At 39.5% G+C, this 26,184-nt stretch overlaps 2 protein-coding genes across 5 annotated transcripts; both read left to right on the top strand.

The window, feature by feature from the left end:
* Nucleotides 1–351: 351 nt before the first annotated feature.
* Nucleotides 352–10,470, top strand: paqr5b (progestin and adipoQ receptor family member Vb; the record flags this gene model as incomplete). The annotated part of the gene is made up of 8 exons (XM_084371677.1): nt 352–420; nt 1,192–1,319; nt 5,168–5,373; nt 6,123–6,249; nt 7,170–7,214; nt 8,116–8,212; nt 9,438–9,582; nt 10,190–10,470. The coding sequence occupies exons 1-8, from the start codon at nt 367–369 to the stop codon at nt 10,468–10,470; spliced, it is 1,083 nt and encodes a 360-aa protein (XP_084227803.1). The 5' UTR covers nt 352–366.
* A 1,752-nt stretch (nt 10,471–12,222) lies between these two features.
* Nucleotides 12,223–25,558, top strand: LOC311255101 (kinesin-like protein KIF23). 4 transcript variants are annotated; one of them, XM_084349294.1, is made up of 24 exons: nt 12,223–12,302; nt 13,670–13,736; nt 14,077–14,205; nt 14,594–14,699; nt 14,988–15,124; nt 15,227–15,339; nt 15,496–15,666; nt 15,955–15,996; nt 16,420–16,532; nt 16,963–17,084; nt 17,321–17,423; nt 17,595–17,674; nt 17,780–17,899; nt 18,014–18,173; nt 18,303–18,467; nt 18,808–18,974; nt 19,077–19,250; nt 21,028–21,243; nt 21,492–21,839; nt 22,938–23,171; nt 23,381–23,469; nt 24,491–24,551; nt 24,716–24,747; nt 24,886–25,558. In XM_084349294.1, exons 1-24 carry the CDS (start codon nt 12,289–12,291, stop codon nt 24,899–24,901), a joined length of 2,979 nt encoding a protein of 992 aa, XP_084205420.1. In that variant the 5' UTR covers nt 12,223–12,288; the 3' UTR covers nt 24,902–25,558. The 4 variants fall into 4 exon arrangements, with proteins under 4 accessions (XP_084205420.1, XP_084205421.1, XP_084205422.1 ...); XM_084349295.1 differs by lacking the exon at nt 15,955–15,996; XM_084349296.1 differs by lacking the exon at nt 22,938–23,171.
* The last annotated feature ends 626 nt before the right edge of the window (nt 25,559–26,184 follow it).

Here is a 26,184-nt window from a genome sequence, read left to right as displayed (position 1 = left end):
TTTGTTTTAAGATGTTTCGATTGAGGGTTGATGCATGATTCTGGTCTAATCTTGAAAAACTGGTCCTCCTCTTACCTCTGACTGACTGACTGTAAATGCCTCTGTGTGTGTGTGTGGGTATACACCTGTGTGCACACCTCCAGAGAGACAGAAGGAGGGGGAGGAGGAGGAGGAGGAGGAGGAGTGGCACAGGTGAATATTCTCACTGGGTTTGACGATGGGAGGAGATGAAGGGGACAAACCTGGAGGAAGGCATGGCAACACAAGCCTTTTAAAGACGGAGGCACACCCAGCCGCCGGCTTCAGTTCAGCTCTCCTCCCAGACAGCAGCAGCAGCAGCAGCAGCAGCACCGTGCAGTGGTAGTCATGCTCAGCCTCATCAGATTACCACGAGTCTTCACCATCAATCAAGTGCCCAAAGTAAGTTCATCTTCTCTGTATCTTTACTGGACATTTCTCTGGTTCCACACACTCAGACTGAGCTGGATTTTATCAGCAGGGTGAGAGCCACTGGTTATTTTTTAAAGAAGTTTAAAAAAGTTTAAGAAAAAGTTTAACGTATTTGTACATGTCATACTTCACTACATGAAACAAACTACTCTGACATTCAGTTGTATGTGTAAAAAACAAAATGCAGATGGAGTAAGTGAAATGTCAGATATCTCAATGAAATGCTCCTTCTTGGGCGATTGTGTTTTATATTAATTAATCAGATATTTGTTCACTGTCATTATATCTCATCTCAGTGTATCGCAGTACACTTAATATGAGACGCAAGCACCCACAAAGCATTTCAAGAAACACCTTTTTATTCAATGTTTTTTGTTGTTTTTGTTTTTCTTATTTTTCTTATTTTCAGTGCCGTCTTTGTTGTCTCTTTGAGAAGAAGACACTTGGACACAAATATCTGCAAACTCAATGGAATCTAATGTGATGTAACAGGGCTGTCAAGATATCAGATTTTCACAACACTATTATTGTCGTCTGAAGAACTCATTCGCGATATTGCAGTGAAATCAATAGAACATTTGAAAAAATAAATATTGTGATATTTCTATAGCTCTTTGTATTAAACATGCAACACTTGGTCCACTGAGAAATCAGTGTTCAAAATAGTTTTGAGGGACTTCTTCTGCCTCCAGAGCAGGAGAGAAAAGTTTTCAGGACTAAACAAGAGTTTTCTTTCTCGAGGTTTTCCATGAGGACAGCATCATCTCCGGCTACAGACACCCCCGCAGCTCGGCCACCGACTGCATCCTGAGCCTCTTCCAGCTGACCAATGAGACGCTCAACATCTGGACCCACTTTCTGCCCACCTGGTACAGCTGACAAATGTCATTTTTGTTGCAGTGCATCACAGTTTAAAGATTTATAAACGTGTCTTTTCTACATCACTTGGTACATGAGGGCGTTTACATGAAGTTGAGTTGTGCAAGTCATCACAGCTGAGCAACAGAGAACAATCTGAAGTCACGCGTAACAGTTTTGATAAAGGCATTGTTTTAGTTGTTTGTTTGAGGATTGCACCTTCAAGTTTAAAGGAATCCTGCACAGCTTGTTGAGTTGAAGGCCAGAGAGTAATCCATGATGTCCTCAAGTTGTTGTACAGACTCACATTCTCTCAGACAGAGGATTTATTAAATCAGTTCAGGCACATTGATGACTGAAGACTACCATTCAGTTTTACTGCTCATATCCAGCGGTACAGTATCTGTCTGCTTAGTACTCATATTATAAGTCAGTGGATTCGTCCCAGTGTATATTTATTACCACAGATTCACTCTTTAAGCAGTTAAACAGAAGCCAGGAGAGCAGTGGACTTTATATTGTCATGAAGCTGTGGATCCTGCAGACAGTTGGAACATAACAATCACTCACAGCCATCAGGTAACAGGAGAAGGATTGTTCGCAAACACAGGTTTGTTATGAATTCAGACATCCCAGCAACCATGTGGGTCTCACAGACCTCCTGCAGCCTCACGGTGTCTCCCTGTCAACAAGCCTCGAGTTCAACAGACTCTCACAGTACAGCTGCATATATACAGCTGATTTACCCTTTATTCAATTCATTTGCTCAACTTTGTCCCATGCAGTGTGAAAATTGATATACAGTGCATGAATATCCAGCTCATTTGTGAGATAACTCATCAAATCAAGTGGTTTAGAAACATTGTCAAATATGCATTGTATTTGCAGAGTTTAACACGAGAAGACAGTTTTCACATTCAATGCAGAAAGTGTAAATTTTCTCTGTGCTCACTGAAAATCAGATTTTAACAGGCGGGCCGACGAGCGTGATTTGTGACATTGCATACAAAAAGCGTGATGAGGAAACTTGAAGAAGTTGAAGTTCATATATTCTGGATTTGTTAATGAGGGGAAAAGAGCAGGTGTCATTTTAAAGGTTAAATGTAGTAATTGTAATTTTTTCCCTGCAAAAGCCCTGTTAGACAAACATTAGAGAATTGATGTGTGCCTTAAGCGGCCAATCACACCAAGACGCATCGCCTGCCTGCTAGCCTGTAGCAACAAGTCTGGAGAGGGAGAGGATCTTTACAGGTGCAAAATGTAAGAACTGGCTACCTGTCAAATTTATACCCAAAACAAATAGAGGTTAGAATATCACTGAAGTAACCCCTAACTGCTGCTAACTAGCTGCTGTAAGCTAGTTAGCTCAGTTAGCTGTGCAGCTAGCAGCCCGGACATCGCTGGCACAGAAGCTTTGGACCTGGATGGTTGACATCCTCACTTCAGTAGTAATCTCTGCAACACAATACATAGAAGTCATAAAGTCAAAACTGTTATTTAGATTAAATGTTTACATATTGCACCTGTAAATTTGTCTACCCTTAAACTTCATAGTTATCTCAACAAAAAAGTTGATGTAGACGTGTTGTAGTGATGTAATTAGTTTGATGAAACAGTCTAATTTACTAAAATGAGCTGACACAACTTGCTGATAGATTTATGACGCAGCACTTGCAGGTGTAGACAGAGGGGCTAAAAATCTGAGGAGTAAAAAGCACGGAGGTTAAAGCATATCCAACACTTGTGTCAGCTGTGCAACCGCTGCAGTTTATTTGTTGCGTGTGTGTTCATGCGAGTACGTTTCTTGATTTAAAGATACTACTAAAGGTTCCCAGGGGCCACACTGCACTTCCTCCCTGCTGAGATGCCAGTTGCTTTGACTGCATGGTCCAGGGAGAAAGTGTGTGTGTGTTTGTGTGTGTGTGTGTGTGTATGTGTGTGTGTGTTTGTGTTGAAGATATGCTAAGGGCACATGGGTATTTGTGTCATGGGGCTTGGCTTAGACCTACAGGCCAACTGCTAATGAGCAGATCTGTGCTTAAGGCGTACATACGAGTTGCCACAATTAGTTAAATGCTCAGTGACGGGGAAAAGCACAAATAAGGTTGATTTGTCAGTGAGGTGCACTGAGACGAGAAAACAGAAGCTGCGATGCAAAAATACACAAAGCAAACCATCGCCCACTGATAAGATTCAGCTTGTTGACTGTTGGCTGTTACGTAACTGACAGTTGGTGACAAACGCATAATTTAACTGAGCAGAAACGAACATGAGACTCAATCATGGACATCTCGGGTTTGTCTACACTGACAGGTCCTGTCAGTACCTGTACAGTGATGACAAGCCCAACCCAGTTTATATCTATTAAATGCATCAACATGCAAATTAAATATCATCACGTTTAATACTTTAATACTTTGTATTTTGCTCATTAATAAGTCTCTTTCTGACTGACTCACAGCAAGAAGCAGTTCAAATGTTCCAGTTTGTTCTGGTTATGTTTCACATTTTTGGAAATTTGCTAATTTGCTTTCTTGCTGTGAGTTAGATGAAAAGACGAATACCACTCTGATGTCTGTGCATTAAATATGGAGCTAGCTCGGAGGCAGTTAGCTTAGCCTAGCATAAACAGCTGGCACGGCTCTCTCTGTAGGTAACAAATGCACCTATCTGTCAGGGTTGGAGTGAAGTTATTTCCTGTTTTATTTTGCTTTAAATTGTTTTGTCTCTCACTTCCTGTCTTTGTCTTTTACATGCCTGTTTTCTGTGCCCACCTATGTTTTATTAGTTTATTTGTCCCTGTTTATTTTTTTGTTATTGTTTCCCTCTTTCAGTTGTCAGATTGTCTGCATTTGCTCCTTGTGTTTCTTCAGTTTTGCAGAGTTAAGTTTTCGTATTTCTCCTGTCAGCCAGATTTTGTAGCCTGGCTTTTGTTCTTTGGAGTTCAGCGTTGTCTAGCTCACTTTTGTTTTTTCAACCTGCCTTGATGTCGCACATTTGGACATTTTTGTGAAACCATCGCAAAAGGGCCCAAGCCCAAGAGCCTTAATATCATAAATGTGTTTCCAGAAACAAAAACATGCAGGAAACTATGGAGAAACAGGTGAGACACAGGCAGAAAAATGCAGTCAAACTTACAAATCAAAGAGAAACCATTCATTGGCTAAAAACACAGGAGGATAATAAGGCAGGTTGAACAACTCAGGGCAACCACAAAGGCGGAAGAGAGACAGAAAGTAGAACAGAGGTGAAACAAACAAAATCCAACAGAAATAACTAAACTAAAACCTAAAACCACAACACTATCAGCACCTCTAGAGCTCAGCATTTAACAACTCATTTAGTCTTTAAACAAACCGAAATGTAAAAAGTTGTGGTTTTATGGGACGTTAGGTGCTTCAACTTTTCTTCTGTCAAAGCTGAAGTCTGGAAGGAAAAATCTGTTCACACTGTTCTTACGCCCACATTCAGGTGTGTGATGTAAAGATATCATACCGCAAATTTTCAGCCTCTTATTTACCATCTCGTACACGTGCAAACATTCCAGCAATACTATCAGTAAAACTACTACAGTGTGTGGGATGGTGTCGAGCAATGACTCAGCTGTAATCGTTCATGTAGAAACAGCCTGAGGAACTGATCAGGAGACTGTTCAGTTGTCTGCCTGGCTGCGAGAAAATGAAACCACTCAAACACTGAAGCTGTGTGTTCACTAATTAGATAGCTTCCTATGTTGTTTTGACTGCTATTTCTTTTTAATGCAGTTGTGTTACTAGACTTATAACATGTCAGTTACACAAATTATCAAATATCCTACTGCATCCACTCCAGTCTAATTAACCTCATGCATCTGTTTCAGGTACTTCCTGTGGAAACTAGTGTCGGTGGTCCTGATCCAGACAGCATGGCAGGACTCCTTCACCTGGCCTCTGCTGATGTTCCTGCTCTCCTGCTGCATTTATCCGCTGGCGTCAAGCTGCGCTCACACGTTCAGCAGCATGTCGGCGCGGGCACGCCACATCTGCTTCTTCTTCGACTACGGCGCCCTCAGTTTCTACAGCCTGGGTAAGTACATGTGGTCTCCTCTCACTCAGTTCCCAGAGTGGGTAATGGTATTGAGTGGTTCTTCTTCATGCACTGAGCCCTCCAAATGCTAAAGCTAAGGATCAAGAACTCAACCAGATATTTTATGTCAGAACTGCAAAACCAAATGGCCAGGATTGGCAATGCACGAGTTTTGCAAATCACAGATATGTTAAAATTTTACAGTTCTTCATGTTCAATTTTTTATTCTACAGTATGTCGTGACATCTCTGTGCAAGGTCTGGTCAGGTTTAGACACAAAAACTGTGGGGCCAGAACACTCACAGTACACATTGCTATTGAAACATGGAAAATAATTTAATTTAACTTTGATATTTTTTGTGTTTTGATGTGTTTTTCAGTGACAGTCGTCTGAGTTTTGACCCCGAAAATGTGTTTTTTTGTTTTTAATGCCTAATTACTATTCTTGTCCCATGAAAAAACCCTTGGTTAGGGTTTGGAAAATATCATGTTTTTCACCAGTTTTTTGGCTGCAAATTGTTCCAACATCTCATCTGTAATATTCGGCTTTGCTGCCACTATCACAGCCAGAAAAATGTCCCAATGTCTCGTTAAAGACATCCAGTGACATGATTGATGATGATAATGATTGGTGGACAAAATGTCATCAATAATAAATCTCTCAGACTACAGTATGTCATTTTATTCTATTATAAATCCTACAGTGTTAAAGTTGACAGAGTGTGCACTGTGGATGTGTCCTGCTGCAGGTTCAGCTATCAGCTACTCAGCTTATGTTTTCCCGGACAAGTGGGTGAACGGCGTCTTCCATCAGTGCTACGTCTCCATCGCTGTGGTCAACACTGTCATCTGCACCGCCATCGCCTGCTATTCCAGGTATGGTGAGACAGTAGAGGTCGTCTAGTAGTTGGTATGTTGCTGATTCGAATCCTCGGCTCCCCTAGCTGCTTGTCGAAGTGACCTTGAGCAAGATACTGAACCCCAAATTGCTCCTGATGAGCAGGAAGCACTTTGCATGGCAGCCTCTGCCATCAGTGTATGAATGTGTGTGTGAAGGGGTGAATGTAACAAGTGCTGTCAAGTGCTTTGAGCGGTCAGTAGACTGGAAAAGCGCTATAGAAATGCAAGTTCATTTACCATTCCACTTTGCACTACTTTATACTTCCACTTCACTCCATTTTGAGGCAAATATTGTACTTTTTATCGGCCAGGCCAATAATCAGTTGACCCATAGTATACAGTACATACATGTAAATATATGTAGGCCTATAATTTAATTTTACTATTACTTTTTATACATAAGTACATTAAGTTTAAAATATTTTAAGACTTTTACCTATGGGTGACTTTCACCTTTAACAGTGAGATTTAACAGGATAATTTTACTTTTACACAAGTATAATGTTGGCTTCTTTTTACAACATTGTATAAAAGTGGATAAAACCCAACGTACCCTACAGCAACTGAAGAAGTACCCCTTGCTGGAAATCACTGCCAGTGTTATACCTGATAAGTCTAGTCTGTGTCCATGACAACAGTTTAATGTGACTGGTCTCTGTGATTGGCCAGTAGAGCTCAGTGGGTTTGTGTCTGTATTATTCAATAAAGTAAAATGAGACATCTTAAAGGTTTGAATGACCTGAGAAACAGCCTTCTGTATCAATACACAACTATCTCACCTCTTACATTTACAACTGTTATCACATTGTTGCCACTGTTATCTCTTCATGTACTGATTTAATGTCAGCTCGGTGGAGCTAATTATTGTTCTTTGCTCATCTCTCCCCTCTGCTAAGGCTTGGCTTACCATACTGGCAATATAATCATGACACCATAAAGAGGTAAAGACACCTAGAGATCTGCTTCCCTCACTGTTCTGTCTAACATCAAGTCTATGGTGATGATGGTAGCAGTAGATGAATGCACTTTAATCCTTTAAAAATGTGCAATTATCCTTCAAAAGCCTTGAGACACACTTCATCCCACATACATTGTTGACTTGGATTTAAAAAGGAGAATGGAGCAACTGACTTTTTAATACAAAGGGCGTTACCTGACTGTGACTGCAGGGACCAACCCTAAACAGTGATTTACTTTGATTGTAGTTTCAGCTGAGCAGGTTAGAGGAGCTGACAGACGAGGTGGCACAACGTGTTCTGTAACAACTGACTCTAACTCTCAGACAATCAAACATGGTTGAAGTGATAACTTTTTTTTTAAAGCTTGTGTATATAAAAGTTCTGTGAAGCATACCATTTGTGTCGTTTTTTTGTTGATTTTAATGGGTTTCTTTACTTATCTGGAAATGTGTAGCTACTGTACACACAGTCCTCAGCAGATTGAGTATACACATGCTGGTTAAGGATTATATGACATTTAAACTTTACCCACATGGACGACTAAACATCTGCAGGGCACAAATATAGCACCAGCCACCACTCAAGTGCTGGTAAATCAGAAAGTGGATCATTCAATCGCCATTTGGCCGGTGAACAAAAACATTGATTTTGTACCCTGTGCATGGCTTTGTAATTCACTTTCAATTCCCCCAGTATTATGGTTTTAAATTCATCACACATGCTTAAGTATGGCATTACCAGTGGTGATGCCCTGCAAGAAGTTTGCACATAAATTCCAACACAGCTATAACACAGTATAACAATAAGTAATGTTCAGCGTATGTAGGTGTGAAAGTATTGTTTGTCATTATTAAAAAATAATGTCTTGCTTCTTTTATTTCAGATTCCCTGAGTGCCAGAGTCCAAAGTTCAGCAAATACCTGCGTGTTTTTGCCTTTGCGTACCCGTACCTGTTCGACAACATTCCTCTGTTCTACAGGGTAGGTCCACCTCTGTGCACGTTGCACAAGACACATCTGAAAGGTCAAAGAAGAGTGTGTGTGTGTGTGTGTGTGTGTGTGTGCGTGTGTGCGTGTGTATATGTGTGTGTGTGTGTGTGTGTGTGTGTGTGTGCGCGCGCGCGCGCGCGTGTGTGTGTGTGTGTGTGTGCATGCAAGAAAATACTGTTTCTAAAGTGTCATAGATAACATTTTTTCAGAGTAGTTCATTGTCTCAGGTGCTCCATGCTCTCACGTTCATATACTTTCCTTGGTGTTGTCAATGACAAAGGCTATCTCAGTTGTGATATGATTTAAAGTCATAATAAAACAGTAGTTAAAGGGACAGTTTGGCCCAAAATCAAAAATACAAACTTTTCCTCTTACCTTTAGTCCTATTTATCCATCTAGATTGTGTTGGTGTGAGTAGAGATGTCTGAATTTTCTTCAATATAATGGACTTAAATAACACTCTACTTGTGGTGTTTAAAGCACCAAAAAAAAAAATACATTGAAGCTAGCTAAGCTAACTACATTAGAGCTCAGTTGAGGCTGACACCCTCTTAATGTTTACATCCCACGCTGTCACAATCAAAAGCCTCTCATCCTTGAGTAGATGCACATTTCCCTCTGTGCAATGATACAGTGCAGTTCAATGAAAAGTATATATTGTGGTGCGCAGTTAGTGAAGACAAAATCACAAAACAATTGATGCAAGGACTTTTCACTTGAACTAGTTCCCAAAAGTGGTAGCTGCATGAATTAAATAAAATGAGTTATATTTCTGAACATGCAACATTAAACATAATGAATTGATAAGAGGTTTGTTTTTACTTCTTGGATTGGATTGGAAAACATCTCCTGCATTGGGGACATTTGGTTTTAGCCTTTGACAACAACTTACCAGATATTGTATCCCTCTATGACACAACAAACCTTTGTAAAATGGAAAAGGAAATGAAATATATCAAACATAACACATGGGTCACATCAACAGTTGAGAGTTGCAGAGAGTTGAAAAGCCTTTTATGACATCATAAAAGAAATGAATCATTTTATTGAAGGTTAAGAACTGATTTATGATGCAGCGTTGGGAGTTAAACAGGAGGCATTAAAGATTCTCTTTCAATTATTGTATCTGAATACCTCTGTTCCATTTTTAAATGTATGGTTTTGGCCATTTCCCTTTATAATAAATATTCTTTTCTGCTCTGTGTTGTATTCACAGGTGTTTCTGTGTGTTGGGGAAGGCTGCACAGACAATGACACCAACCTCCTCCACTTCTACCACATCGCCTTGGCTTTCCTCACAGGCTTTCTGTTTGCCACACATCTACCTGAGCGCCTGGCACCTGGCAGCTTCGATTACATAGGTAAGACTGATCTGAGGAGTAGTTATTCTCGTCATCAACATGCTAAGCATTGGTTTACTTCGTAGGGTGTGCCAGCCAGAACCTACAGAGATTAGTCATTGGACTATCTCCCAATTTTTGCATTGCATTTTTTCTCCAGGCTGTTTACATATTTTGGTGTGTAAAGACTGATAGGTACAAAACGTTTTGGAATCGGTCCAGAGTAGATCATCTCAGTTCACAGCTGTGAGACGCTCTGCAATGTAATCCTTGTTGGCAACGTCGACTGTCAAAGTACATCCACTAAAAGTGCTTGTTTGTGTATTGGTGTGCACCTACAGTATTGGAAGAATATGTTTTTTACAGCTAACTCTCAAATGTCTCATATCAGACTTTTCATCACTACAAATAAACACTGGATTCATATTAACAGATTAACACAGTTTTCTCATGTGTGGTTAACATTGTGAAATAATGCTAATGATTAACTGTCTCCAAAGTTTTCCATTCTGTTTAATTCAGTTGGCAACGTGACTGATTTATCAGAGCTTGAATTTACACCTCATGTCAGTGTGACATGTGACTGTGCTGCCTGAGCTCAAACATGACTCGACTGCTCCCTCTGCAGGTCACAGCCATCAACTCTTCCATGTGTGCGGCATCCTGGGCACCCACTTCCAGATGAAGGCCATCGAGCAGGACATGGTGACACGGCGCCCCTGGCTCCTTGAACACTCTATCCCCATCACCTCTACTCACTCTGTGGGTGCAGCGCTGTTTTGTGTTGTGGTGAATTTGATCATCATCCTCCTGTACAGTCTACCTCTCCTCTCTGCTGCAGCCTGCCAAGAGAAGAAACATGAGAAACAGCCAAAGAAAACCTCAGCCAAGGCCGGCCGCTGCTGCTAAATCTCTGGCTTCATAAGCCACGACTGAGGGGACGCAGCTAGTCATAGACATACTGACAAGTGAAAAGAGTGCATTATGGGTGATATAGAAACATTGTAAAGAACACTCCTGAGCTACGAGGAGCTGACGTAATGTTTAAGTGAATCATATCTATCAGTCTGTACTAAACTGAGACATCACTGTGATGACAGCTGCTGGTCGTGTGGGTAAAGTTGCACTAACATACAATGGAAATCTAACAAAATGTTTGTTACCATAATATGTAATGAATGTAAATGTTTCTGAGGAAACTTGTTCCTGCAAAAAAAGCTACAAATGTAGCAGGTTGGCTACATTATAAGGGCAGTGCTATATTTGTTCATAATATATATTTTTTTGCTTCGCTCTCTGATTTTCACACATGTGGGGCATGAAGAGACTGTCAGTTGCAGGGAAAAAAATGCTGATTTCACTATCAATTTTAAATTGTAGTGCTACATTTACACACTTTACCTCTTTATATTTATAGTGCTTGTACACAGCCTACTTGATTGGTTGTTTATTAGTCAAGACAACGGAGAAACAGTTATGACAAGGGAAGAAAAATGAGTTAGAACTTCCTGCAAAGTAGCAAGTTCAGTTACTGTTGATATAAAATATCTAATACAGAGTGAATGTTTCTGTCCCTCATATGACTGCTGTCCCATGTGACATGTCACATTGTTCTGTTGATGCAAAAATGAGAGTATTTATACACAATGTTATTTATAATGATTGATTTTTCAAATAAACGATTTACTAAACCTGTCTACGTGTTGCTGTAATTGTAAATAAGAGTGACTTGTGTAACTTATTCAGTATGTCTGGTTCATTGAAACGTAAAGTAAAGTCATTTTAGTTTGGTGTTGTAACACATTATCAACTCAATTTTAATTCAATCAAAACATTGACGAACACACACGTATAGTAAGAACATGAAATGATATTATAATTACCATTGATACAGGATAATGTCAGAGACTGTTCACAATGTAAAACAGGACAAGAGAAAAAAGGTTTTAGAGTTATATACTCGAATAATTTCAATCAATAATCTCTTTTAGTTTCAATTTTCAGGACTTTGCTGCTTTTTATTTTGCACTTTAGCTATAAATGTGGTAAAAGGTGAATTTACTAGCATTTAAGTAAAAGGTAGTGTTTATTTCAGACCATTTTGTTTCACAATTGAATTAGTAAGATTACGTTCTTGTCTATCGTCATGTTTTCAAAATAAAATATCACTGACATAATTTTTCATACATAAAATAATAAAAGTATAATTGTATTTGTAAAAGTAATTATAATTGTAAAGTATTTGAGTACATTTTTAGTAACCCTGAGTCATTTTTAGCAAAGGTCAGGAATTAACTTTCAAACGAAATATTGTTCCTTTATTTTGTTTTAGACCACAACAAGAGGAGTACTACTCAGCTTGTGAATCAATGAGATGGTTGATGAATAAAATAAAGAAGTAGAATAAAATTACATAAAATAAATACATGTTTATATTCAGATGAAACATTTCCCAAACATGATATACAGGTTAAAATTTGTCTTTTCACACGTTTCAGCTGGCTTAGTCCTTGAGCCAGGAGCTGGGGGCGGGACTTCTTCCCCTGGACGCTGTGTCTGCATTGTGATTGGGTGAAATATCAGAGGGGGCGGGAGTTCCGCTCCTGAACGCGGTGTCTGCGCTGTGATTGGTTAAAATGCCAGACACTCGGAAAAACGTTTAACAACAGAATTTTCAAATCGAGAAGAGGCGCTCTCGTAGTGGAGGAGAGGAGTTTAACACCAACAATGCAGAGACCGGGGTGAGTTTTACCACCTTTTACATAGATAAACTGCTAAAAATCTACATCTGCGCTCTGTGTTAAAACCTAGCAAAATTATCCAAGTATCTCACGTAACCTGCGAGCGGTCTTTCCTAGATAAAGAGAGTAAGTGTTAACCGTAGTCGGCATAATGAGGAGGGCTAAGCTAGTTCAGCCGCAGCTAACGCTATTTGAATGTCGACCAACTGGTCAGTATTGATGTTTGAGCTCAGTATTTACTTTTCAACTCACGCCATCATGGATTCGTGTTATAACATTTACTCTGAAACGGCCAGCCTTAAGCTGAACGTTTACCTGGCAAATGTAATGTCAAGTTCTTATATTTGTTGGCCATTACCTGTGAATTAACGTTAGCAATTGACACCTGAGCTAATATGAGTTTAGCTAGTTAGCTTAACAGTAGATTAGATGAGAAAAAGTAGATTAATAGGTTTCTTTTTAATTTTTCACCCTCTTGTTTTAACTTCTCCTAGTTTGGCTTGACCTTTAAGCATTTATCCTGTTATAACAGTGTCCTGCTGTTGCTCTGTCAAAGCACTTTGTAAACTCTGTTTTTAAAGGTGGTCTATAATTAAAGTTATTATTATTAGTTGGGCACATATCGAAGAATTTTACACTGTATGACCGAAATTATGGGACACTTTTGCCCACCACATATCTGTGTATAACAGTTACACTGCTATGTCACTTTTGGTCTGGTGTGGTTTATGGTTTGGTTTTGGCTCTTCACTGTTAAATGGAGAGATTTTAATCTGTTATACAAAATATTAAAGGCAGTTTAATACGAGACCAGCATTTCCAATTTTGTGGAAAACCCTGTCCGGTCCCAATTTGGTAAATTACATAAAGTAATAGTTGTCTGAGTTTGGTGTGGAGGAGCTTTACTGGCAAGCACATCAACACCTTGATGGTGAATTTGACCCGAGAGTGTGAGCCAGGTGATGTACAAGTGTAATTTAATTGAATTATATGGAGTATAAACTAACATGTTACAGTTAATCATAATATAATCGAAATGCGATATGGCCAAGTGCAATATTCAGATCAAATGAGGTGCATTCTCTTGATAAGGTTAAAATGTGTCATAACATACCATTTAAAAGAAGTGTTTTGGTCTCACAGAGACACCTCCAGCCTATAAATTATATTCTTCAGATGTAGGGGAACATGCTTGTTTATGTTTCAGAGACTCAACCCAAAATGATTATAATTTCAGTTTTTTCAGTAAAAATTAAATGCAAAAATGACTATTCTCACTAAAATCGAGTATTGCAATATCCGTCAAAATAATCGCAAAATTATTTTTGGTGTTTGACATTGATTCTGTTTTGTTTTCTCTCATGCAGCAAAGGGAAGACTCCTCGAAGGCATGGCCCAAAAAAGGCATCCAACACAGAGAAAGATCCTGTTGGAGTAAGTGAAGAATTGACTTTGTTATTGCTCAAACTGAAACAGCATCACACCACAGCTACAGTTAAAAGAGTAGCTTGTTTCTGTAGTGAAGCCCTCAATAGAAATGGAAGAAAAGTCTGTCCTAAAACTGGATTTACAACGTGCTTATCTAGGGATTCTTACAAACACAACATATCAAGACTTAAACTCATGAAGTCAGAAGGAGACGTTTGTTAGTGGCTGACACCATAGACTCATAGATCCTTTGAAATATTTTGTTTAAATGAGGCTTATCTGAATGTAGTCCTTCCAGCTGTAATGACCATATCCCACTCTGCTATCGACTCATTCATCTCTGCAGGTATACTGTCGTATACGTCCACTTGGAGGTGAAGATGAGGAATGCTGTGTTGAGATGATCAGCAGCTCCACTATTCAGCTACATGCTCCAGATGGTCTGAAAGCCAACCGCAATGGGGAGTACAAAGAGGTAAGTGTGTTGCTTTGGAAGTAATCTGAGCATGTAAAGAAAAATTACCATTTATACTTGTTTTTGTTTCCACCTGACATCTCACTCCAGAGCTATTACCTAAACAAGCTGTTAAAAGTAAAACATAACCGACACTGGCAGCCACCAGGCATATATTTATTTTATTTTATTACTGAGCTAAGAAAAAAAGTTGCACAACAAAACCGAACAAAAGAAATCCATAATGATTGTTTGGTCATAGTTGTATTCAGTAGAGACCTCAGACTTTCTTGGACACCAACAGGTTTAATGCATGATGATGAGGATGAGGATGATAATAATGACTCTTCTTTTCCATTTTCTGTTAAATGCCATTCATATTAAATTTTTTTTCTTTCTTTTTCCTTAGACACAGTACACCTTTAAAAAAGTATTTGGTATTAATACCACTCAAATGGAGCTGTTTGAGGATGTTGCCAGGCCGCTGGTAGAGGACCTCATTCACTGTAAAAATGGTGAGTTAAATGTTTTTTGAGACATGAAATGTGTGATGTGCCCTATGCCGAATCCCATACATTGATGATTTTCTTCTGTAGTGCTCAAAGGATTATATGATCAGCTGAAAATAAATTTAAAATAGTTTTGATAATTGGTGAATAACTGGAGTTTATCAGTTTTTGTGGTCGTCTGAATAAACCATAATCACACATTCATTATATAAACCAACATGATATATATAACTGACATTAGCACTAATCCTCTGTGAAATGTGGTTAGCTAACTGTGATGTTCCCTGTTCATAGGTCTGCTGTTCACATATGGTGTTACTGGAAGCGGTAAGACCTTTACCATGACAGGCTCACCTGGTGAGGGTGGACTCCTCCCCCGTTCACTAGACATGCTCTTCAACAGCATCGGCCCCTTTCAGGCCAAAAGATTTGTAAGACTTTAATTTATTAATCTTTTTGGTAGTTGGTCTCTAAGAAAAGGATTACATTTTTGGAGAGCGGTGGGACATTGACTTGAAATGTCTTATCATCAGGTGTTTAAACCAGATGACAAAAATGGGATGGAGATCCAGGGTCAAGTCGATGCTCTCCTGGAGAGACAGAAACGAGACAGTCAGCCATTAGTGCCCAAAACGCCCTCCTCCAGGTAGCTATGAGTCATTTTATTTCACTTCATACTTTATATACTATATATGGTGTTCACAAGTATTGTTGGAATAGAAGGGAACTGAATTAAAAGTTTTTTTCAAAGTTTCATTTTGGTCATCATGTTGCTTTTCTTTCGGTTTATTTTTTTTTTTAGGCAGAAGACTGACCCAGAGTTTGCTGATATGATCAGTTCAGAGGAGGCATGTACATCTGAGAATGTGGATGAAGACTGTTGTTACAGCGTCTTTGTGTCCTACATCGAGGTCTACAACAACTATATCTATGATCTCCTCGAAGATGCTCCATTTGACCCAATCAGACCAAAGTAAGAGATTACAAATCAGTGTAAAGGTTGTCTATACAAAGCTTAGTTGAGTCCAGGTTATTTGTGGTGCTATTCATACAGTACATGATAGATGGCTCTGTTCAACTGCACCCACACTGCAACGCCCAACTAATGTACACTACACGTGTTTTTCTAGTAGTTGTGCACGCGTCACTGCATAACAACCACTTTGACTGTGTTCCATGTATGTGCTGAATGAGTTCATTGAGACAGAAATGTTTATCTATGTTCACAAGATGCCCTTTTTAAAAATCCTGTTTTTGTTAGGTGGCTCGGTGGAGGCACGCCTGTACGGAACAATGAGTTCATGTATGTGGCCAGTAAAAGTACACTACACAGTACTCTGTTTATTCATAGTCATAACTTGGCTGTAGCTCATATGTTGCGTAGGTTATCATCAGTGCATTTCCATCCCATTAATCCAAAGCCCTGTAAATGGCATACATAGGTGTAGTTTATTAGCTTTGTGTCATTTTGGTGGCTGTTGTGTTCAAGGACTGGCTCCCTGTTGTTGCTGTTAGTATGGAGACTCATGTCATCCCTGAATGGCTCGAGCTTGTGTGCAAACCCAGTGTGCATGTGTCTGAACCCCTGAATGTGTTTCTGTCTCCCTACAGACGTTGACACTAACATCAAATAAAGCCATTTTAGCTTTCGCTGCTCGTCTTACTAAAGCAACACATTGTGTTACATTATTGTTGTATATTAATTATTTGCATTGACTTGTTTTAGACCACCTCAGTCAAAGATTCTCCGTGAAGATCAGAATCATAACATGTATGTTGCTGGCTGCACAGAAGTGGAGGTAAAATCTACAGAGGAGGCTTTTGAAGTCTTTTGGAAAGGTGAGTGTAAAAAAAATAATCTTCCTCATAGATGCCATGTAATTGTTTGCAAATTTTTAAACATTCTAAGCTGTTTATTTATTTTCAGCCTTTGTATGTTTTTTGATTGAAACCATTGAAATATTTTAACAGAATAATTATTACAATGTTTAAATAAACTTGTGTATTGCATATAAGGAAGCAGCCATAACTTTGCCTTGTTACCATGTCCATGCAGCGAGGATATGGTGATCTGCAGCTGGGCAGTTTTGAGATAGAGCTTCCAGTGGCTATTATCAGCATTCAAAATTAGTTGACCAATCAAATCAGCAGGAATAACTGGACAAAGCGATAAATGTGTTGCCCTTTATAAAGAAATGATTTGACCCATACTGTTGCTTCTGTTGTTAGTGTTACATATTGTATTAATGACGCTCTGCCGTGTCTCCAGGACAAAAGAAAAGGAGGATAGCGAACACTCAGCTCAACCGTGAATCCAGTCGCTCTCACAGTGTGTTCACAGTGAAGCTGGCGCAGGCACCACTTGATGCTGACGGGGATCATATTCTACAGGTCAGATGTAGCTCCAAATTACATATTGATAAATGTTTGTTTTTTTCTGTATGTAAAACCTTGAAATCTGTTTGTTTTTATGAACTGTCTATTCAGAGGAAAGCAGTGAGTCCATTCTGATTTTCAATTTAAGCTAATCAGTTTGTGACAAAACGGAGCCAGTATATACAAATCATGTAGTCAAAAGGACTCCAGGCAGTGTTTAGTGACACTAACGGTGTGATCTTAAATTCCAGGATAAAAACCAGGTGAATGTGAGCCAGCTGTGTCTGGTTGACCTGGCAGGCAGCGAGCGCACCAGCAGAACCAGAGCCGAGGGAAGCCGCCTGCGTGAAGCAGGTCAGTTCCTTCATTATTCTGTCCTCCATCAAAGTTACCATTTCTGTGTATCTGCAGATTTTCACTGTTTCATTTCTTTGTGTTATAAGTTGCTATATAAGTTAAATGTATTATTGTTAATAATACTGTTTGTTCAGACACCAAACATCTCCAGTAATGTCTCGTTTACAGGGAATATTAACCAGTCCCTGATGACACTGCGCACATGCATGGAAGTCCTGCGTGAAAACCAGATGTGTGGAACTAATAGGGTTGGTATTTCACAATGTTGCCATAATATTGAACTGTTGCTCTGATTTATCATTTATAAAATTTTACAGTAGGTACAGTTTCACAGAGCCTTTATTTCCTTCCAGATGGTGCCATACAGGGACTCTAAAGTCACACATCTGTTTAAAAACTACTTTGATGGAGAAGGAAAAGTCAGGATGATTGTGTGTGTCAACCCAAAGGCTGATGACTACGACGAAACTATGGTCAGTCACAAAGTTCACAGCTGAATTCAAACATCAGCATCTATTTTGGAGCTTTGCTGGGTGTTTTTAAAGGTATTAGGATGGTCATTCTAATGGTACTCCGCTGTGCTGCAGCTGGTGATGCGGTTCGCTGAGATGACCCAGGAGGTGGAGGTAGCACGGCCGGTTGACCGGCCAATCTGTGGCCTTGCTGCAGGACGCAGACACAGAAACCAGGCCTTCAAAGATGAGCTTTCACGTCGCTTGGAAGAGCGAGGAGGTCCCAGTAATGCAGGTAAATCACCCTCAAGTCTGTACGACCAGATCACTGTGCTCATGTCAAGCTGTATTTTACATTTCAAAACTTTTCCTGTCATTTACTCTATGTTACTTGTTGCTAACAAAGTTTTCCTTACTCAAACAGTGGATGACCCAGCTCTGCTGAGTCAAGTCATAGAAAGCCTTCCTGCCCTTCCTCCTTGTGAGCTGGTGGACCCAGCTGATGATCAGACGTTGCAGCGCCTGATTGAGGTGTTGGAAAGGAGGCATCGAATGCGTCGGATGATGACAGAGCAGTTCAACAAAACTGGTACAACTCCATGTCTACACCACAAATAATTCTCTGGTTTATAGAGAGCCTACTTCATTACTGATTTTAAGCTGAAATAAAATATTGAATTTATTAAGTCCAGCAACGATGTATGAATAATTTTGTAAGGCATCATTTACTCAAACCCTGGCTCATCATCTTCTGGTGATACCTTTAAGCAGTTATATAGAGTTTCAGAGAGGCAGATGACCCCCTATTCTGGGTTAGTCACTTAATTATGATAAGAGTCTGATAAAAGTGTTTTTTTATGTTTGCAGGAAAGAGCAACCTTTCAAACCAAATGGTTAACATCTTACGTTCATATTTTTTTCTCCTTCAGCCAATACACTGTCGTCCATGCTTCAGCAGCTTGACGGTCAGCTCAATGCAAAGGAGACCATCCTGCATGATCACAGAAGCAAAATGGGCGAGAAAGAAAAATTCATCATCAACCAGAGGACAGAAATAGAACGACTAGAAAAAAAATCCAAAACACTGGAATACAAGGTGCTTTATCACTTCAATTATAAAACTTATTCTAGCCAAGCTTATAGAAGTAAGAATATATGAATTCACTTTTTTTCCCTTACTACTGGTCCCCCTCTTCAGATCGATATCCTGCAGAAGACGACAGAAATGTATGAGCAGGACAAACGCTCACTTCAGCAGGAGCTGGAGACTCGGGAGCAGCGGCTACACCGAGAGCTGTCAGAGAGGAGGCGCATGGAGCAGCGCATGCAGGGCATGGTGACGGACACCAAACTCAAGTGGGAGAAGGAGTGTGTAAGTCACTGCTCAAACAAGTAAAAAATAGAAATGGCACCGAAACTTGTAAGATAAATAATTTATTCTCCTTATGCTTAGAAAACAGAATGTAGAAGGATGTAGAATACACATAGAGCAAAACTACAGCAGAGGCGGGTACTGTGAGCGACTTTGTTAAAAAGTAATATATGACCTGAGCTTAAAGCAAAGGACACGACTCATGTTATCACATCCCAGTATGCCAAAACTGTTTAACATGGTACTTCAAAAAATAGTTGGTTTGTCAGATAAGGCATACTAACATAAATATAACTGTATATTATGAATATTTTATTATTGTAAGGTTAATTTAAAAGGATGGAGCCTTTACCAAATGGAAAAGAAAAGAGTGAGATGCACTGATATGGAATTTCAGGGCAAGTAATGATAACCAATAATTATGCTGAGTCTGAAACAATACAAATGATATACTAATATAATACCAATATTCAAAGAGCCTTTGATTTCTAGTTCATTCACAACAATTTACTATTAACAGAACAAGCTCTATGTTTGTGCAAATCGTATCAGCTGTGGTTTGAGGAGTCCGGTAGGCAGAGCTGTCACAGACCTCACATTTCTACAGATCTTTGTACTGCTTGTTCATCCTGTTTTTGATAAATTACTCGTGGTGTCTCCCTTACTGGTGTACTGCTATGGACAATTATAATTATAATGACTTGAGTAACATATAACCCATAGGCTCTCATGTGTAAAATATAACCTAAAGCACTTGTGCACCAACGTAGAGTATAGGTGATGAGGGGGAGAAAGGCAGAGAAGCAAAAATCACCACTCTAAGTGGTGTCTCTAGTCGGCAGCCAATGCTCTGCATTATCGGATGTAATAATTGGCTTTCATTTTATTAACGGAACAATGATGATAATCATTAATCAGTAAGTCATTTTCTTACTGATATAATGCATCCAAAAGAAGAAGAAAACAATCCAAGGCGCATGTTTTCCTTTTTTCAATATAATAAAACTCAAAGGGAATTAACTGGTGCGGTTAGAGATTTTCGTAGAAGTCCACCCATATACTATTAATCTCTTGTACTTTTTTTATTCAGTAACCTGGCGTTCCCCTAGACAATATGTGGTAAAGGACAGGCACTTAAAAAAATACTTGCCTGTTGATTGGGAAAACTATCTGTCCATCACCGTCTAATACAGGCTTACTTCAACCAGTTTGATCAACAGGGAGAGCTCTGCCACCACGGGAGCCAGCTGGTTTTTGCTGAAGTCAAGTGAGAGATTAGCAAATTTATCTTTAACACTGAAAAGAGCCTTCAGTGTCGTTCTTTACTCTCCTTTTAAGTAACTCCAGTTCTGATATAACTGTTGCTACAGCAGCATCTCATTAACCTCTTGAGCACCACCAGCCATTGCTGTTTTCAAACGGACAGTTGCATTTCTCACAAGTCGTCACTTAATCACGCCTGTGCTCATAGGATGTTGATTGATTGATTGATTGATCCACTGTGTGTTCAGCGCATTGCTTGAAGCTTGGTTAGATGGATTTGCTCGGTCACTTGATCTCGCAAAGCCAGCTGCCTCTCATGGTAATTTATTTAATGTTTTGCTCTTCAAACCTTCATCAGGTAAAATTCATATCATGAAGTGCTTCATAGTACTTTGTGGTTAGTAGTATTAAACGTACAGTTCTTTTAGAAATGAGAAACATGAGCCCTTGTCGTACAGGATTAAATAAATGAGTCTGTTCTTAATTTTGTTTCCTGCTGGTGTTTTCTAATTAGGAGAGGCGAGTGAACGCCAAGCAGCTGGAGATGCAGAACAAGTTGTGGGTGAAGGATGAGAAGTTGAAGCAGCTCAAGGCCATTGTGACAGAGAGCAGTGGCGGCAGCGGCGGCGGCAGCGGTCCCACTGAGCGTCCAGACAAGCCTGACAGGCCGTCACGGGAGAGAGATCGCAACCTCGCTCAGAAGAGGTCTGCGTCCCCATCGCCACTTCCTGTGAGTTATTTACTCTGTAATACTGTGTGTTTTATCACTATGCATTCAATCACTCTCTTATGAAACTTTAACGTGGAAAATTTGCATGCTACTAATTATTATTGTGATTATCTTTAACACAAATCCTATGATTTCTGTACTTTCTGTACACAGCAGCTTCTTCACTGTATCACCCTGTTGTGTTTTTGTGTTCACCTGGAGCTCCTAATATCCACAATGCTTTGCCCCATTCCCTCATCATTTTCCAGGACTTCAGCCAAACACCTTCCCACCAAAATCGAGCCAATGTTAGGGCAGTTCAGGACCCTTACCCCACCTCCTCCTGCTCCTCCTCCTTTGCCTCCACCTCCTCCTCCTCCTCCTCTTCAGCCTTTCCCTCAGTAGCCTCCTGCATCTCTGACTGGGAGCACAAGTTCCCTGTAGACTCAAGCAGCCAGTTTAGGCAACCTGGGACTCCCCGGTACAGGAGCCGGAATCCCGCCCCTTACCAAGGCAGCAGCAGCGTGGGTCGCAGGAGAGGGAAGCACTGGGCCCCAGAAACTGAGGCCCCTGCAACAACTCTTGTCTATGGTCTAGACCTAGAGGCAGGCTCAAGGGTTAGTGTGTGTGTTAGAACGTAGATGTCTTGAAGATTATGTTTAGTTTTTCTCCGCAAGCCTGTAGATGAAGTGTTGCCTTTGTGCAGAACTGCACCCGTAATGTTATCAGTAGATTTCTGCTTGTTTAGAAATGCATCAAGTAGAAGTGCTGGATCAGTGAAGTCTGGTGTTTCTTTATCCAGACTGTAGGAGAGACTGCTCTGTTATGCTTGTAAATCCTCTTGACTTGCATCTTAGGCCTTATGAGTAGTCATGCAATGTTTGTAGTTCTTTATGTTGCTACCAAGTACTTTCTAGAACTGCTTTTTCCTTGTAGTGCATCATCACACATTTCAGTACCACCACTTTCAATGACCAAAACTGACAATGAGCACTAAAATAAACACAAAAATAGACATTTATCCAAAAAAACCTCTTGTCACATAGCAGTAGAAGCAGGACTGCACATTTGCTGCAGACTCGTGCAGAATGTTGCTTGTTCATGTAGAAATAAAAATACCAAATGCATCAAAGAAGCAAAGCTTCCATCCACAGTGGGTCTTCCAAAAGTTTAAATTGGGAGCACCAAGTAATATTTGTGTTTGTTACTTACCTGCTCAATATGTTGGGACCAAAACAGAATTATTTAACAGTCTGATGTCCACAACTTCAGTTGTCATTTAAAAATGAAAACATTTTAAAATCAGTAACCTGTGCGTTAGATCTTAAAACCTCATCTACAAACCACTTCTGTATTCCATTTGCATGTAGTCTTAGTTGCTACCCATTTCCACACCACCTTAACACTGCCTTGCATGTAGATTCTATTTCACTCTATTAGTCTGTTTTCACTGCAATTTGTTTAGTTGCTTCATGAAAATATGGATTACTGGAAGGCCAGAATATTAGATGTGATTACCTGGGAAATAAAAACAAAGAAATCTCTCCAGTGGGACACACCTCATCCCTTTTTGACTTCCAGTAGTACATTTATTTTCAGTACAAGCTAACACCTTGTAATGATCGACCTTCACTACCCCGACACTTTAAACGGTCCCTGCTGGTGTCACATGTGAATAACGTCCTGGTTTGTCTTCCTCACAATGGGTTCACTAGACGGCTCCTCCAGTTCATCCAAGGCACAGGCGCTCACAGTCTGCGGGTGGGGAGAAATGGGTAGACCACAAACCAACCTCTAATTTGGACCTAGACACTGTCATGCAGCCAATCATACCCAATGCAATCAAGGTGTCCGCCCCGAACGAGAAGGCTCTGTCTAAATGCCACAAGTATGTGCTTAGACATCAAGAGCTTGCCTCCGACGGGGAGATCGAGACCAAATTGATCAAGGTAAAATTACTTGATTGTGTAATTTGAGACTCCTGATTATTTAATATTGTGCATGTGACTTTGACTTAATCACATTTTGATTTCACAATGGTGTCCCGTTTCAGATTTTAATGGGGCAGTGATATCTTTTTCACTGTTCTTTGTGAGTGTGTGTTTCTTCCTGTATTCTCCTTTGGACATTTGTGTGAGGCTTCTCTTTACTATCTCAGGGCAATGTTTTTAAGACCAGAGGCGGAGGACAAGCTGTGCAGTTTACTGACATTGAGACACTAAAACAACAGTGCCCAACAGCACTAAGGTAAAGTATTTGTAATATTTGTATGTGTACCGAGCAATGTGATATTCTCTGTAAGATAGTATCCTAAAATATTTAATACTGTTCTTAAATGATTCTCATAGGAATAGATTTAATATATTTGACAGCATTATGTCATGATTGCAAAGCAACCATAAATGAACCTCTTTTACATTCAAACCATTGCCAAACAAGTTCACACATTGCTGATTAAGCATGTACCCTCCAGATAAACCTCTCATAATTGCAGTATACTAGTTTTTCAATATTGTCAATATTTTACAACTGAAGAGGGGAGTTGCTACAGCAACGATGTTGAGCTTCTGGCAGAGGACTAACTACCGCAAGGGGGAGACAAAAGTACAACACTGCAGATTTGAAACACAAATTAACTTGTATTAAAGTGCCACATAGTTTTAGCCTGATAGCAAGAACCTTCAAAATGTATACAATAAACAATCATACAGCAAAGTGATTTTGCAGGAGAAAGTCGGGGAAGGATCAAAATTAAGATGAAAAAAGAAAATCATCCACAACCCGACCACACACCCAGTGGAGTGGCTTTTAGTCGGGCTTCTAGCAAAGAGTTTATGTCCATAAAACAAGCAGATGGAAACACACTTGGAATAACATGGAGACATACGATTCTGTTAAAACTGCCGTTGAACAGAATCAGCACTGTGCAAAAGAAACTGGAAAAAGAATTGTGTGTGTCTCTCTGGAAAACTGGTGGACTGACACCAGAACCTGTGACCAAAAAATATAGGCCTACTGTATTTTGGGTATTTTGTTAATGAAACCAACCTTGGAAATTAAAGGTTTGTGATACTGAAACAGTAAACAGTCATAATTTCATGTAACGCTGTAACAGATTTTAGAGTTACAAATTTTTCTAGTTTGTATCTGTTATATTATACAGTCAACACATTCTATTTAGATAAGTTGAATATAAGATGAAGTTCAAGTTCCTTTTTACTATGTTCCTTCTGTCCAGACAACTGACGAGAGCTCTCTTTTATTTCAGTCGCAAGAGGCGATCAGGGTCTGGAGAAGGACCAGCTCAGATCGAAGACATAGAGAACAGGGTAAGCTCTTAATTAAACTAATCATGCAAAATCTGTATATTAAATTACTGTGCTGATTTACACTATGCTTATGCTTTCTGGTCACTTCAGTGTCCAGTCAACGTAAAGTTTATGCATTTAGTCTTATGTGTGTCAACCCTTTTCCACCCTTTTCCTTCCATAAGGCTCCAGTGGCAAGCACGCCTGGTTTTCAAAAGTAAGCAAATAAACCATGTGTGCTCACTTTTGTGTTTGTTTGTATGCACTGTCTGTTAAATGTTAAATAGCGGACAACATTCCAGCTGTTAGCTTTAAAAGTCAGGTCTTTAAGCTTTGTGTTTTTCTTTTCTTCCAGACGCAGAAAACCTTAAGTTGCTGTACATATGAAGATTTTGCCTGACTATCGGAACAGTGAAGGGACCGCCATGTCAAACTATGCATCATTTTGAGAGTCGGAGCATTTTTTCTATTACGTCTGATCCCAGTTATAAATTAATAGGGTGAAATTATAATTTAATCATCACTAAAGTGGAATTGGTTAAACAATGTAGAATATTTCACATGCATTTGCTGGATTAGTTTGCTTTTTGAATGCTGGATTATTACTTCTTAAAGACATGGATATGATTCTTCTGTGATAAATGTAATGTTTTGTTACTTATATTATTGCTCTCTTTACCTGCAACCCAAAGACTAGAATGTGTGAGCTTTCGAACAATAGATTTTTTTATTCTAATTTTTTAACTTCATAGTGTCATCTTACTTTTTTCAAGGGTTGTTCATGTAGTGGATGTCACACTGAGCATATGGTTGATTTAAATAATCACCAGCAGTATGTTCACAGTTGTTCTGTGTACAGAACACAGTTGTTTTGTAAATATCGAGCTGTCTAGTAGGTTTTGCTTCAATCCATCTTTGACCAACTGTAAATAAGTTTTGAGGCTTTTTACCTTTGTGTATTCCAACAACTCCGAAGATGTTTAGCACGCTGCTCTTTTTGGTGGCATTAAAATATATTCTAATGCAAAGTTTTGTCATGATGATTTCTTAATCCATTAAGACAGGGGTTTAAAATCTACATCTCTTCAGGCTGTGAACAGATCCAAAACACACCCTTTTCTTTTACTGAGCTTTAGAGGCTTCTTTACACATTGATCAGAGAGAACAAGGTAATTGACATTTTGCTAAATGTTGCTAAATATCTTTTAATTCGACTGAATCAAAAAAGAATACATTTTTAGAGGCAGAAGGATTTTTGACAGCATGATGAAATGGGTTGCACACGTTATGCTGCAAATTATAGCTTTTTTAATTAATCTTAACGTCAAGGAGACTTCCTGTCAAGCTGTATAAAGAGACTCCACAAGCTAGAGGTCAAGCACACACATTTCCTCTGACATTTTGTCAAAGCCACAATGACCCACTCAGCCTGAAGTCAAAGGCTCACTTTAGGGCTAAGCACACAGTTTGCCTTGCTGACAAGTCGACACTTTATCCTTGTTTGTGCAACATTTTTGGCCTGTCAACAGGTGAGAAATGTCAAACCAAACTACACAACCAGGTAGACGCATACACTAGCAAGTCTGTATATGTTTCTTCTCACCACTGCTAAAATCCTGTGGACTGGATCTCTCTGCTCGCGTTCTGGTTGTGT

The sequence above is a fragment of the Pagrus pagrus genome (genome assembly GCF_965226575.1).
Source record: "Pagrus pagrus genome assembly, chromosome: 1".
NCBI lineage: Eukaryota > Metazoa > Chordata > Actinopteri > Spariformes > Sparidae > Pagrus > Pagrus pagrus.
The sequence above is the reverse complement of the archived record's forward strand: the minus strand, read 5'-3'. Positions and strand labels throughout refer to the sequence as shown.

Bases quoted from the DNA above. Each gene is read 5' to 3' on its own strand.
- LOC311255101 (XM_084349294.1), top strand. The intron at 14,700-14,987 runs GTGAGTTAAATG...CCCTGTTCATAG, and splicing joins CCTCATTCACTGTAAAAATG to GTCTGCTGTTCACATATGGT. The intron at 24,552-24,715 runs GTAAGCTCTTAA...TCCTTCCATAAG, and splicing joins TCGAAGACATAGAGAACAGG to GCTCCAGTGGCAAGCACGCC.